The 15,454-nt window shown below is 42.0% G+C and overlaps 1 protein-coding gene across 1 annotated transcript in view; it reads right to left on the bottom strand.

Moving 5' to 3' along the window:
- The window catches only part of LOC137370301 (uncharacterized), a 138,269-nt gene that overhangs the window by 72,698 nt on the left and 50,117 nt on the right, over positions 1 to 15,454 (bottom strand). The window contains exons 18-19 of the mRNA XM_068032680.1: positions 13,351 to 13,511; positions 10,170 to 10,183 (exon numbers count right to left, since the gene is read on the bottom strand). Coding sequence (XP_067888781.1) covers positions 10,170 to 10,183; positions 13,351 to 13,511 — 175 coding nt within the window. The remainder of the gene's footprint in view (positions 1 to 10,169; positions 10,184 to 13,350; positions 13,512 to 15,454) is intronic.

The following is a 15,454-nucleotide window of genomic DNA, read 5'->3' as shown; positions in this document are numbered from 1 at the left end:
GTACATCTCAAACAACACTCAAAAATCTTGACACCATCCAGGACAAAGCAGGCCGCTTGATCAGCACACCATCCACCACATTTAACACTCACTCCTTCCACCACCACCAATGCACAGTGGCAGCAGTGCGTGTCATCTACAAAATGCACTGCAGCCACTCACCAAGGCTCCTTCCACAGCACCTTCCAAACCCGTGCCTCTACTACCTAGAAGGACAAGGGCAGCAGGTGCATGAAAACATCACCACTTCCAATTTACCCTCCAAGTCGCCTACCATCCTGACTTGGAAAGATTGCATTCCTTCATTGCCATTGGGTTAAAATCCTGTCCATTCTTCCCTAAAAGAACCATGGGTGTACCTACAATACATGGACTGCAGCGGTTTAAGAAGACGGTTCACCAGCACCTTCTCAAGAGCAAAAGCGAATTGCTATAAATGCCAACCTTGCCTGTGATGCCCACATCCCATGAACGAATATGAACAAATTTGTTTTTTTAATCTTTTTCGAGTATTTTTTTATTTATTGGTTATAAAAACATTGGAGGTGGGCAAAAGACTGTTTGACGAGGGCATTTGGAGGTGGAAGTTCATATGATGAAAGCTTCATGAATAGTTTTAACTAGAGTTGTCGACTACATGGAGAGGAAGCTTGTGGATTAGATTTCAAGGAAGGAGAAGGGTGTTATTTCCTACTTGTTTTCTTTTCTGCAAACAGCTCAAGGACTTAAGTGAAATAAAATGAGGGTAAGGAGGAAAATTAAATGGAAGAACTAGAAATTCTGGAATATGAAGAAAACAGAATATTATGGAATTAAAGTCTAAGGGGAAATAAGATGATGGGCAGAACTTTCAACTTGAACATTGGAGGCGTGAAGTTACAGTGAGCGGTAGCATGTACACCCCACCTGATTCTGTGCTACCTGGTTTACCTCCTTCGCCGAAGTTCAAAGTTCTGCTTAAAGAAACAACTAGGGAAAAAAACATAGCACGTAGAGAAGGTAAAAGAAATTTTTAAAAATACAATGAGGTATATGTTCTTCAGAGAGTAAAGTATTGTATAAATGTAGATGTGAGTAATCTGTAGAGAAAGCTGATCTTTGTTGTAAATAGCTTCCCAAATGCTTAATTTATGAAATTATTTGCACTCCTTTTATGGATATTGTGCCAAAAGGCCAACTAAGAAAGAAATCCAAAAAAACACTTGGTAATAGCTTGTCATTACAGTAAGTGGAAGGGCCTGCTGCATTACAGTGGAGAGAAATACATTTACCATTCAAGAGAAAATGGAAACATAAATGGTGCTGGAGTTGTTTCTACTCTGAAATAAAAGCAGAAAGTGCTGGAAATACTCAGCAGGTCAGGCAGCATCTGTGGAGAGAGAAACAGAGTTAACGTTTCAGGTCTGTGACCTTTCATCAGAACTGGCAAAGGTTAGAAATGTAACAGTCTTTGAGCAAGTGAAAGATGGAGGGGAGAAGAACAGAAGGGAAGGTATGTGCTAGGGCAGAGGTAGGAGAGATTAAATGACAAAGATATCATTGAACAAAGGCAAAGTGAATGCTAATAGTTGTAGTCAAAGACAAAGCATTAGTCCAGAGAGAGAGTTAATGGCAGAATAATGAGCAGCTCCGTCCAAAAGCACAAACATGAAAAACAAGTTTAAGATAAAGAGTTGGGGCAGGGGTCCTGAGTAGACTGGAACAAGGAATATTTGACATACACCACATAAAGACAGACATAACTAGGACCCATGCGGGTACCCATCGCAACATCTTTTATTTGAAGGAAGTGAGTGGAGTTGAAGGAGATGTTGTTCAATGTAAGAACAAGTTCAGCCAGGCAGAGGAGGGTGGAGATGGATGGGGACTGGTTGGGCCTCTGTTCAAGAAAGAAGTGGAAATCCCTTAGACTGTCCTGATGACTGTATCGGTGCCACTTCCTGCTCTCACCCTGAACTAGAAAACTTAAACTTTTCTTCCAATTTCCACCCTTATCTCATCTTCACGTGGTCTATTTCTGACACTTCCCTTCCCCAACTTCTCTGTCTCCATCTTTGGCGATAGGCTATCCACTAATATTCATGATATGCTCACTGACTCCCAGAGCTACCTCGACTACACTTCCTCACGCCCTGCATCCTGAAAGCCTGCATTACATTCTCCCAGTTTCTCTGTCTCTGATGCATCTGTTCTGGTGATGCAACCTTCCACAACAGTGTTTCTGATAAGTCTTCCTTTTCCCTCAACTGAGGATTCCCCCCCACTGTGGTTGACAGGGCCCTCAACCATGTCCAAGCCATTTCCTGGGGGATGGAGGTATAGAGAGATAGTGAACAGGCAGTTAGGGCCAGGAAACTGGAAATTGTCAAAATGAATTAGGGCATCAGAAGAGTGACTCTCTGGACTAATGCTGTGTCTTTCAATACAACTATTAAAACTTCCTTTGCCTTTTATTCCATGACATCTTTGTCACTTAATCTCTCCTGCCCTATGCTCTATCACTCTCCTTCCCTTTTGTCCTTCTTCCCCCCTCTTCCTTTCACTAACTCAAAACCTATTATATTTCTAATCTTTGCCAGTTCTGATGAAAGCTCACACACCTGAAACGTTAACTCTGTTTCTCTCTCTCCAGATGCTGCCAGACCTGCTCAGTATTTCCAGCACTTTTTGTTTTTATTTCAGATTTCCAGCATCCACAGTATTTTGCTTTTGTTTCTACTCAGACCTTTTTTTTTATTTGTTTCTGGGATGTGGGCATCGCTGGCCGGGCCAGCATTTGTGCCCATCCCTAACTGCTCTTGAGAAGGTGGTAGTGAGCTGCCTTCTTGAATTGCTGTAGTCCATGTAGAGTAGGTACAACAAAGTGCTGTTAGGAAGGGAGTTCCAGGATTCTGACCCAGCGACAGTGAAGGAATGGTGATATAGGACCAAGTCAGGATGGTGTGTGGCTTGGAGGGGAACTTGCAAGTGGTGGTGTTCTCATGCATCTGCTGCCCTTGTCCTTCTAGGTGGTAGAGGTTCGCGGGTTTGGAAGGTGCTAAGGTGCCTTGCTGCATTGCATCTTGTAGATGAGTACACACTGCTGCCAATGTATGTTCATGGTGGAGGGAGTGATAGGTTGTAGATGGGGTGCCAATCAAGCGGGCTGCTTTGTCTTGGATGGTGTTGAGCTTGTTGAGTGTTGTTAGAGCTACACACATCCAGGCAAGTGGAGAGTATTCCATCACACTCCTGACTTGTGCCTTGTAGATGGTGGACAGGCTTTGGGGAGTCAGGAAGTGAGTTACTCGCCATAGGATTCCTAGCTTCTGACCTGCTCTTGTAGCCACAGTATTTATCTGGCTACTCCAGTTCAGTTTCTGGTCAATGGTAACACCCCCCCCACCACCCCCCCAAGATATTGATTGTGGAGGATTCAGAGATCGTAATTGCATTGAATGTCGAGGAGAGATGGTTAGATTCTCTCTTGTTGGAAATGGTCATTGCCTGGCACTTTTGTGGCGCGAATGTTACCTCCACTTTTCAGCCCAAGCCTGGACATTATCCAGGTCTTGCTGCGTATGGTCATGGACTGCTTCAGTATCTGAGGAGTCATGAATGGTGCTGAACACTGTGCAATCATCAGCGAACGTCCCCACTTCTGACCTTATGATTGAAGGAAGGTCATTAATGAAGCAGTTGAAGATGGTTGGGTCTAGGACACTACCCTGATGAACTCCTGCAGTGATGTCCTGGAGCTGAGATGATTGACCTCCAACAATTAAAACCATCTTCCTTTGTGCTAGGTAAGACCTGGAATTAGTTCTCAACCAAGTGGTCAAGTTTTTGAAGTATCAGCAGAAGCCTACCAGAAGCAGTACAGTGGATTTAGGTATGATGCTACTGCCGGTACGCAACTTGATTCCTCCCTCTATCTGCTGTCAGAAATGGCTGCCGCTGTCAGACCCAACCCCCTGCTCCGTCAGGCAGATCTGCACTTTCAGATGTAGCCCTTGCTCTGAAACCTAAACACTGCTCGTTCAACATCGTCATGCTCTGAGTCCTGCTGTCTACTCCAGTTCAGTTTCTGGTCAATGGTAACACCCCCCCCCCCTCCCCCCCCCCCCCCAAGATGTTGATTGTGGAGGATTCAGAGATAGTAATTGCAATGAATGCCCACATGGACCTAAATGCCCACATGCTCAGCATTATAAAGCATATATCTGATAAATTCTTCAGGAAGCATTCACAGTGTAAATCAAATGGTTAGACAACTGCATTGTCACTATCTATGTCCACAGTGTATAGTGATAATTGGTCCATTACACAATTTTGTGCAGTTCTCCTGATTGAAGTGAAGGCCATGACTCTCATGAAATGGTTTAATGGCAAGACCTCTGTTCAGGTATCAATTGCAATAATATTATGCTACATTGAATTAAATATTGAAATGGCCACTGTTATGTAAACCAAAGCCGCTGCGCTATTTTTGTCTTGACTCTTTTGATAGAGATGTTAACCTATTCAGGTTATTGTGTGAGTTAAAATAGTGGAGAAAGCAATTTGCTGTGAGTGCATTAAACATTTTTCTGATAACACAGTCACAATCATATCAACCTTAATACGTATTAAAAATATTGGATGTACAAAACACAATCCCTTTCTCACAACCAATCCTACTCCTTTCTGTGTCCACCCCTGGAAAGAAACTCTCTCCCAATTCACGAACAACTGCACTTGCAAATTCTCAACTGTCTAGCCTTTGACCCTCCATTTACCACAACATTGCAGCAACTCTCCATCTGCTCAACTACACCCTCACCTCCTTTGATACCCTAGTCCCCATTAAAACTATTACTCTTTCTCATCCTGGTCCATCTCCCAGTACAACCCTCATCACCACTCCCTCAAGTCCAAGGGACTCAGACTTGAATGTATATGGCAGACAACCGGTTTAGCTATTCATCACCAGGTCTGGCTGGACCACATAAAGCACTATCAGGTCCTGCTATCCTCTGCCAAAACTGCTCACTATTCCAGAATAATCCTGGAAAGCAAAGATTAACCCTAGCATCTTTTCTCTATTGCAAAATGTCTCCTTAAACTCTGTTCCCTACCTCTGGTACCCTCAACCCCACCAACGAATGTGAGGAGCTTATGGACTTCTTTGTCACTAAGATTGAGACTATCTGTTCAGCTGCCTCTGCAACTTCCCTCCCTTCCCCAAGCCCATTGGAACAAACTTTCTCTAAGGTTTCCGTCTACCCTAACTGTGCACTCACATCTTTCTCTAGTTTCTCTCCTATCTCCCTTCGTGAACTATTCAAGCTCATCTGGTCCATGAGACTCACCTCCTGTTCCCTTGACCCTATCTCCACTAAACTGCTGAACACTCAACTTCCCTTGCTGGCCCCCACATTAGCTGATATTGTAAATATTTCCCTCTCTACTGTCCTCCTTTCCTTCAAATCTGCCATCATTACCCCTCTCCTCAATAAAAACCTTTGACCCCTCTGTCCCTGAAAACTATCACCCCATATCTAACCTCCCTTTCCTCTCCAAAGTCCTGAAACATGTTATCACTTCCCAAATCTGTGTTCGGCTTTCCTGGACCTCCACGTTTGAGTCCCTCCAATCAGGTTTCCACACTGTCTCTAATCAAAGTTACAAACGACATCCTATGAGACTGTGACCATGGTAAACTATCTCTTCTCATCCTCTTGACCTGTCTGCAGACTTTGACACAGCTAACCCCATCATGCTCCTCAAATGCCTCTCCTCTGCCATCCAGTTGGGTGGGACTGCACTCACCTGGTTCCATTCCTATCTATCTAGTCCTGCTTCAAGAACTTCTCTTCCTACTCCAGCACGATTATCTTTGATGGCCCCCAAGGATCTACCCTTGGCCCCCTCTAATTCCTCATCTCCACGTGGCCCCTCTGCAACATTTATAGAAAAAAAATCAGCTTCCATATATATGCTGACGACACCTAGCTATACCTCAGCATCATGTTTCTCAACTTTGTCACTGCCTCTAAATTGTCAGACCGCTAGCCTGCTTGTCTAATGTACAGCACTGGTTGGGCAGAAATCTCCTCCAAGAAGATATTGGGAAGACCAAACCCATTGCCTTTGGTCCCTGCCACAAACTCTGTTCCCCAGCCTCCAACTCCATCCTTCCTTGTGGCAGCTGTCTGGGGCTGAACCAGACTGTTTGCAATTTTGGTGTTATATTTGAACCTGAGATGAGCTTCCAACCATATATCCATGGTCTCACTAGACTGTTATTTTCACCTCCATAGCAGTGCCCAACTCCACAACTGCCTCTGCTCATTTGCTGCTGAAACCCTCATCCATGCCTTTGTTATCTCTAGACTTGACTATTCCAATGTACTCCTGGACAGCTCCCATCTTCCAGCCTTCATAAACCTAAACTCACCCAAAACTCTGCTGCCATATTCTAACTCACACCAAGCCCAATTCACTCAATCCTCCTTGCACTCACTGACCTACATTGGCTTCTAGTTAAGCAATGCCATGATTTTAAAATTCTCATCCTTGTTTTCAACTCCATCCATAGCCTCACTCCTCTCTATTGCTGTAACCTCCTCTGCATTTCTCCAATTCTGGCCTCTTGCGCATCCCGATTTTGATCGCTCCACAATTGATAGCCATTCCTTCAGCTGTCAAGGCCCAAAGCTCTTGAAGTCGCTCTGTTAACCTCTCCACCTCACTTTCCTCCTTTAAGACGCTCTCTAAAACCTACCTCTTTAACCAAGCTTTTGGTCATCTACCCTAATGTCCCCTTTTGTTGTTTGGTGTCAAATTTTGTTTGATAATCACTACTGTGATGTGCCTTTGGACATTTTACTGTATTAAAGGCACAGTATAAACGGAAGTTGTTACTTTATGTTTTGTAATTGAAGATGCAAAAAACATTTTATTCAAGCTTCTTTCCAATAATTTACCACCGCACCACCCCTCCTCCCACCCGCCAACCCACCCCAACTCTCGTCTTCCTAGAATCTGGTAGAAATATGGGATGGCCTACCTTAAGGACTTCTTTACTGGTACAGCCAGTATTTCTCTTCCTCCAGTAAGCCAGGTAAAATACTTAACAATATATAAAGAGGTCCCTTTGCAGCTTTTGCTCTTTCCTTCAAAAAACCAAGCCAATACTAGCAAACCTCCTTCACGAAGAAACCAGAGCATTAAAGAATGGGAAAGATGAAGATTGGAATTTTAGAAATCCTGCTGTCGGTACTTTCAATACCCCTTTTAAAACTCAATTATAAAGATAAATGACTCATCTTCAATACCTTACTTGTTCCAATTCTATCAATTTCCTGCCTATTTTTGGTGACATGGTGATTCTTGATCACATCATCAGGAACAGTAGTTTGAAATAATTTGTGGAGTAAAACCAGTTAAAATGAAATCTTTGAAATTTCACTTGTTGGGAGCACAAACTGGAAAATTCTAGGCAGCAGATGCCTGATTCCTAGATCTGCACTGCTGGCAGTTGTGGTTCCTGCTGGCAGGGCACAGATTCAGAAATTTACCCTAAGTAACTTCCCTGCAATTTTCCTAGTAAAGTCACCATGATGTCATCCATTTTGTTAATGCAGATGATTATGGAGATAGAAGGAGAAATTGAGAAAAGTTAGTGCAGAATCGATAAGTCCTTAAAACTACAATTCTCAGTAAAGCTGATGACATCATCGCAAAGGATGACATCATTCAACACTGATGTCACCAGCAACATTAATGTCACCAGTGTTATGCTTTTTATACAAAACAAACATCCAAATCAGTCAGCTGAAGAACCAAGTAATTATTTGTAACTGAAGACTTGAAGGGGTTGAATTTGGGTGTGAGTTCTCCTGCTTATCCATGGGAATAGTCACAGAAATCCTGGAGAAATCGTGTTTATGCTTTTTCTCCGCTATTCTTGCAGCTCTTCCACTGAAGTTATAATGAACAAGCAGCGGATCCCTCATGGAAATTTATCCTTTTGTTCCTCTTCCCTAGCTGACACATCATTAAACCAGGGCTCGACCCTGGGGTCTTTCTGTTGTGTTTGGCCGTCACATACCAAATACATCTATATACTGTGCAAATGGGGGAATTTGGAGATCTTCTATGTGAAGTAGTATTTGTTTCCCTTTCCACTTTCCTTAATGTGACTAAAATCAAACTACTCTTTCGAGGTACACTGAATCAACAAGCTACAAATTCAAGGCAGTACAGGCTTTATTAGGCGATAAATTAATTACATTTTGCACAATTTTTCCTACAATAAATTTGATTTCTACAATCAAGAATGGAAAGTAGCAAAATTTAAAGATAAAAATGTTAAGTGGCTTCAAATGTTGCGTATCAACCTTACTTCCTCAGATATAAGTAACATCCATGCAGAGTGTCTGCCTTTTGTGTATCGCTAGACAAATAGAGCTGTGCTCATTAGTCGCACTTGGAGTGGGAGTTTGAGAATTGTATAATGCCAGGCAGCAAGCACAGAAACCTCCAAGACATCCTCTATGAAGGAGCATCACTAGGTTTCACAGCAATAAGGCAAAATAATAATCTCACTGTGGTCCTTTTGTTGATAGCCTCAGTTTTCATCAACCACATGATTACTTTGACTATAAAATAAGATTTTAAGATCTTAAAACCTACCTCTTTGACCAATCTTTTGGTCACCTGTCCTAATATCTTCTTATGTGGCTCAGTGTGAAATTTTGTTTGATATGACTCCCGTGAGGCACCTTGGAATGTTATACTATGTTGAAGACACTATATAAATGCAAGTTGTTGCTTATTTGTAAGATGATGTGAGATGATTTTTACATTGAAGCCACTTGATTTTTTTGCCCCGATTTCTACTGTTTTGGGACTTCCCTCTCCATTGAAAGCACAATGAGCTGAGTGTTGCAAGTCCTCCTCAGGGCACCTCAATTCTCTTAACTCTTAAGAGCACATGACTAAAGCCAAGCTACCCTTCAGAGGTATTGCATGTCAGGGTGATAAACTATCTTATTTTATAGTCAAAGTAATCATGTGGTTGATGAAAACTGAGGCTATCAACGAAAGGACCCCAGTGAGATTATTCTTTTGCTTTCTTGCTGTGAAACCTAGTGATGCTCCTTCATAGAGGATGTATTGGAGGTTTCTGTGTTTGCTGCCTGGCATTATACAATTCTCAAACTCCCACTCCAAGTGCGACTTATGAGCACAGCTCTATTTGTCTAGCGATGTATGTTACTCATATCTGAGGAAGTAAGGTTGCTATGCAACATTTTTCAGACAATTCTGTTGTGAGGCTTTTTCCAGGAATTTCATCAATGTCATGGGACTCCGAGTAATAGGAATTCTCAATTTCAACAAAAACAACCTAGCGCACTTCATTTTTACACTCACCAAAGCACAGCTCACTACACTTCAGAGTGGGAATCAAATATACTGAGCTGTGTTTTGCTGGAATTGGAGTGATTTTCAGATAGCAGCAAAACATTTTTTTCTTTTAATTGAGGTTATAGTTGTGTTAGGGAGAAATAGAAAGGAACTCCATTGATTTGAAAGCACAGCATTTAACACCTAGTGTTTTCTCATTAAAGATCTTACTATCTTTGAAAATGTCCATTAGAATTTTATTTTTGCAAGAAATTCCAATTATCTGATATCTCGAAGTCAATGGCAATAAAAATTGGCAGAGATGTAAAATGGGCTAGCGATTCACCATCATCTGTTTTGTATTAACGCCCCAAACCAAAAAGTTATTCCGAACCTCTTTGGAAGCTGCAATTCTCTTAAAAAAAAGACTAATTATTCTGGTGCAGTCTGTAATTAAAGCCCCAAAGCTTAAACGAGATTAAAATCATGCACCTAAAATCAAAAGATGTTTATAAACATGAGAAGGCAACAACGAAAGGTTAACTTAGTAAACTGTGATTCTGTAATTAGTAAATCTTTTAGAAATTAGTCTTTTATCTCTGAGTTCTGACACTGATGTCAATGTTTGCAATCATCCGTCACAAATAAAATGTTTCTCTGGAAAATGTTTCTACAGAATAATTTGTGTTGACATTCCTTCAGCAGCAGCTTTTTGATAAGACTGTTCATTCAGTTTCCACTTTAAATAGAATGTCACAGTGCTCATTTCACATCACCTTGAGGAATTAATTGCTTACTTGCCATGGAATATCTAGGGAAAAGAAAAAGACACAGTCAGTCACACAAAAATGGAATGTTACTAGGTGATATATTGAGGTGCATTGACCTGTTCATAGAGGAAAGTAAGCATTAAATAAAATCAGGCCTAAATTATAATTTGATTACCTAACAGAGGGTACATGACAGATAATGGAATAAATATTAACCTCTCTTGCAGTGTGGTATAACAGACTGCGGCACACTCATCGGTTATAAAACCTGCACTACCAGTTATACATATTAGAGTGTATATATTTTCCAAACTACAGTAAAGATGCTCAAACACAAAAATTCTTTCAAACCTTAACATACTAAATCTACTAGTTCTTTTTGACAAAAGACTGCCTTTTTGACATTTTTGTTTGATTGAATTTAGTAATGTTTACATACTGTCTTTGGTTATGGCACATTAAAGATTCCATTACTTGGTACTTGAAGTCACTTGCAGCGATGATCTTACCAGAGTTCAGTGCATTTTGTTGGCAACATGTTGACAGGTTCAGAATCTTCTCCTTGATGCACAGAAGCTTAGATTGTGTGGTGATGATGAGCCAGAAGGTTGGCTAAGTATTTGGCGAGGGTGAGGTTTGGGAGCTGTGGAGCTACAATGCTAATGTGAGCATTAGGAGGCAGGCTTCTCTTCGGTGAACCAATGGTTTTAGGCTCTCTCATCTGGGTAGAGTCAGTTGGCTCAATGGTGGGGTGGGCCTGCAGAAATGGGGCTCACACCTTGTATTGTTTCCCCAGTTCCTGTGCAGCCTATGTATTATTCGTTTGGACTGGCAAATGTCCTTTTGTTTGTTGTGTGGTCTCATATTGCATTACATAAATGGATGTATCCTGTTGCCACTAAAAGAAAGAAAGAGATAAACTAATGGGCTCTGGGGGACACTTCTGTCAGCAGCAGACCATGTAGACATGGGGTGGGGTCTGGAGGATGGTTAAGACCATCAAGAAGCCTTCCAGACTTTCATCCAGAAAAGATGGAGGAGGGAACATGACCAAAATGGGTGCATTAGAACATCTTCGGGGTTCCGAAGAAGGGTCACTGACCCGAAACGTTAACTCTGCTTCTCTTTTCACAGATGCTGCCAGACCTGCTGAGTGGTTCCAGCATTTCTGGTTTTTATTATGCATTAGAACATCTGTTTGGCTGCAGTTCTTCCAGTATCCATCCACTAATTCTATCCTATTATGATTGGATAGAATTAGTGGAGACATTGCAAGCAGATCCTACTGAAGTAGGTTTCTGGATCCTAAGGATTAGGGGATGCACTTTCTCCAAAAGCAGAATGCAGTCTTCTGAGCACACATAGTCCCAACTGCTGGAAGGCATGTGTATAAGAAAAAAGTTCCTGCAGAGTAACATGTACAACAGAGAGGGTCTCTTCAGTGCTGTCCTGCACTTCAGAAAATTGGACCCTGAACATTGCATATCATGATCATGATGTTCAGATCAGACTAGAGATTATGCTCCCACACATGAGACTTCTGCTGGATGCTGGAAAATTGGCAGTCAACAGCAGCACAACTCTACACAGCCCTACAGATCACAGCACAATGCAAAAAAGCTAACTGAACACTATTTACCATTGGTGGCTGCGTTCCTGGACATCCTCTTATGGCTCATGAGATGAATGGGTCCCACTGGTACCTAAAAGGTGATTGAGAAAAGACAGGAAGCTCAAAAAGCAATGTTTATTGCTGGACATAAGAACATAAGAAATACGAGCAGGAGTAGGCTATTCGGCCCCTCGAGCCTGCATTGCCATTCAATAAGATCATGCTGATCTGATTGTGGCCCTAACTCCACTTGCCTGTCTGCCCCCATAACCCTTGACTCCCTTGTCAATCAAAAATCTAACTCAGCCTTGAATATATTGAATGACTCACCCTCCAGTGCTCTCCGGGGAAGAGAATTCCAAACACTAACAATCCTCTAAGAGAAGAAATTCTTCCTCATCTCCGTCTTAAATGGGTGACGCCTTATTTTGAAATTGTGTCCCCTAGTTCTCGATTCCCCATGAAGAAAACATCCTCTCAGCATTCACCCTGTCAAGCCCCCTCAGAATCTTTTACATCTCAAAAAATTCACCTTCCATTCTTCTAAACTCCAATGAGTATAGGCCAAACCTGCTCAACCTTTCCTAATAAAACAACCCTTCACCCCAAGAATCAGTGTAGTGAACCTTGTCTGCACTACTTCCAATGCAAGTATGTCCCTCCTTAAATAAGGAGACCAAAACTGTACACAGTACTCTAGGTGCAGTCTCACTAATGCTCTGCACAGTTGTAGCAAAACTTCCCTACTTTTATACTCCATCTCACTTACAATAAAGGCCAACATTCCATTTGCCTTCCTAACTACATGCTGTACTTGCATGCTAACCTTTTGTGATTCATGTACAAGGACACCCAGATCCCTCTGTACCGAAGCATTCTGCAGCCTCTCTTCTTGTAAATAATATTCTGCTTTTCTATTTTTCCTGCTAGAGTGGACAACCTGACAATTTCCCACGTTATACTCCGTCTGCCAGATTTTTGGCCACTCATTTAACCTAGCTATATCCCTTTGCAGACTCTGTGCCCTCCTACCTTGTTTTCCTACCTATCTTCGCATCGTCAGCAAATTTGGCTACAATACTAACCAACTAACCCACCATGAGCAACACTATAGGATACTTACTAGTATATTATAACAATAATTAATACATGGTGCACGGGCCTGGTTTCTTGGTACTTCTCTTATTTTGGGATTCCATTAACTATTATGGATGCCTTGAAGTTCTCTCTTAGTCTAAATAATATGATCCAAAACCCAAATAAGTCTATGCAAAAACAAAATACTGCATTTGCTGGAAATCAGAAATAAAAGCAGAAAACACTGAAATACTCAGCAGGTCCAGCAGCATCTGTGGAGAGAGAAACAGAATTAAACGCACTGACTAAAATGCTAACTGTGTTTCTCTCTCCATGGTTACTGCCAGAATTGCTGAGTATTTTCAAATAAAGTTATGCCTTGTACTCATTCTAGAGGTCCCCATTATTCTCCATAAAATCAGTTGAACTCTGTACCTTAGGTATTCAGAGTAATTATTGCTAATAAATGAAGAACATCTTTCTTGCAGATCATTTTCCCTAACTGTATCAACTTATTACCAGGTGCAATGTGCCTTAGAATTTCATGAATCAAATCTTGTGTTCTCTCTAACTCGCTGGTGAGTTTTGAAGTAGCATTTTCCTGTTGCTGATGAAGGGCTGAAACCTTCAACTGCAGGTTCGCAATCTCTTCATGCATTGCTACATTGAATGTCATGCTTCTGAAAAAGAGGAGAAATGTTATGGTCCTCTTTAAACCACAGCATTAGAGACAACAGCAGCCCTGTCTTTCATGAATACACTCTAAAAGTAAATGAGGCATTGTATGTTAATGAGATATTCGAAAGCTAATGAGATGGAGTAAAGTAAATATAATGGTGTAAAAGTAAATGAAATAGTGTAAAGTAAATGAGGTGGTGGAATATAAATTAAGATGCAACTCAAATAAAGTGTTGCAATTTAAATGAGGCACTGCACTGTTAATAGAATAGCGTAATGTAAATTAGGTTCTGTAATGCTAATGAAGCAGTATATTGTTAATGGGATGATGTCACGTAAATGAGGCACCCTAGTGTTAAGAGGCAGTGCAATGTAAATGATGCAGTGCTGTAGTTTTGGATGCACAAGAAAACACTGAAAGAGTGGTATTCCCTAGTTTCCCTGCAATGTGCAAGACACTGTGGCTTGTTCCTGCCTGTAAAGGTCACCAATGTTGTTTTCCAATCACTGATTTTCACACGTCTTCCCAAGTATCAGGGAAGATCCTGTGCCCAGAAACTGTGACCTCGATATTAACCTTCTTCCCACAATGGGCAGGAGACGGATGGTGGTGGTGTCTGGCGGGGTGTGCGGAACTGCCTATTAAAGGACATAAATAAGGGGAATATGCCCCTAACATGCTGCAAATGCGTGCCACGGATATTGGGGTGCCCATGTATCCTGCCATGGAGAGACAGGACACCTAATTAACATATTTAACATTAATTTTGAAAGCCCAAATTAGAATTCACTGCTGCCACGTGGGTTTTCCAGGGGTCCAGAAACCCAGTGATGAAAGGGAGGTGGGGGCTGCCGGCTCTATAAGAAAAGTGTCTTTTTCAGCACTCCTTGTGGGCCAGGAGGACTAGGAGTGCTCCCCCTGCCCCCGCTAGGAAGTCTTTGGCCTCCCTGCTGCCAATCATGCCCCCTCTGCTGATTGCAACAATCCTTCCCCCCCCCCCCGCTTCCCAAATTGGACCCTAGAAACAAAAATTGCTACCTTATAGGAACTTTTACAATAAATCCAAGACTATAGGGTTAACTTCTGTCCATAAAGTTGTTTGAAATGCGAACTGATCATGATCCCTGCACATAGTGCTGAATGAACTGGGCACAATTTGAACAAAAGAGAGTTCTCTTTCTGTTTCAGAGGGAGCAAGGATGAGTTCGGGTTAACAAAATGAGTTTCTAGAGAATGGTGACCATCCCAGGATGTTGATGCTGGAGGACTCTGCAATGGCAATGCATTGAACATCAAGGTGGTTATGCTCTCTGGTTGGAGATAGTCATGCCCATGTGAGAGGGAAACAGAAATAAAGTTAGTCAGACAATTAAAATTTACGGATGTGCTTGAACAGTTTTATTTAGAATTCTCAAACAAGAATGACAGATTAGATTGCATCAAGTAATGCTTTAATCAATATAAATTGAATTTTTTTTTTATTCTTTCATGGAATGTGAACATCGCTGGCACGGCTAACATTTATTACCCCTCCCTAATTGCCCTTAAGGAGGGGTGGTGAGCTACCTTCTTGAACCACTGCAGTCCATGTGGTGTAGGTACACCCACAGTGCTGTTAGGAGGGGAGTTCCAGGTTTTTGACCCAGCGACAGTGAAGGAATGGCAATATAATTCCAAGTCAGGATGGTGTGGGCTTGAAGGGGAACTTGCAGGTGGTGGTGTTACCATGCATCTGCTGCTCTTGTCTTTCTAGGTTGTAGAGGTTGCAGATTTGGAAGGTGCTGTCGAAGAAGCCTTGGTGAGTTGCTGCAGTGCATCTTGTAGATGGTACACACTGCTGCCACTGTGTGTCGGTGGTGGAGGGAGTGAATGTTGAAGGTGGTGGATGAGGTGCCAATCAAGTGGGCTGCTTTGTCCTGAATTATATCGAATTTCTTGAATGTT

Source organism: Heterodontus francisci, chromosome 5, assembly GCF_036365525.1.
Source record: "Heterodontus francisci isolate sHetFra1 chromosome 5, sHetFra1.hap1, whole genome shotgun sequence".
Taxonomy (NCBI): domain Eukaryota; kingdom Metazoa; phylum Chordata; class Chondrichthyes; order Heterodontiformes; family Heterodontidae; genus Heterodontus; species Heterodontus francisci.
This window is presented reverse-complemented; position numbering and strand designations above follow the sequence as displayed.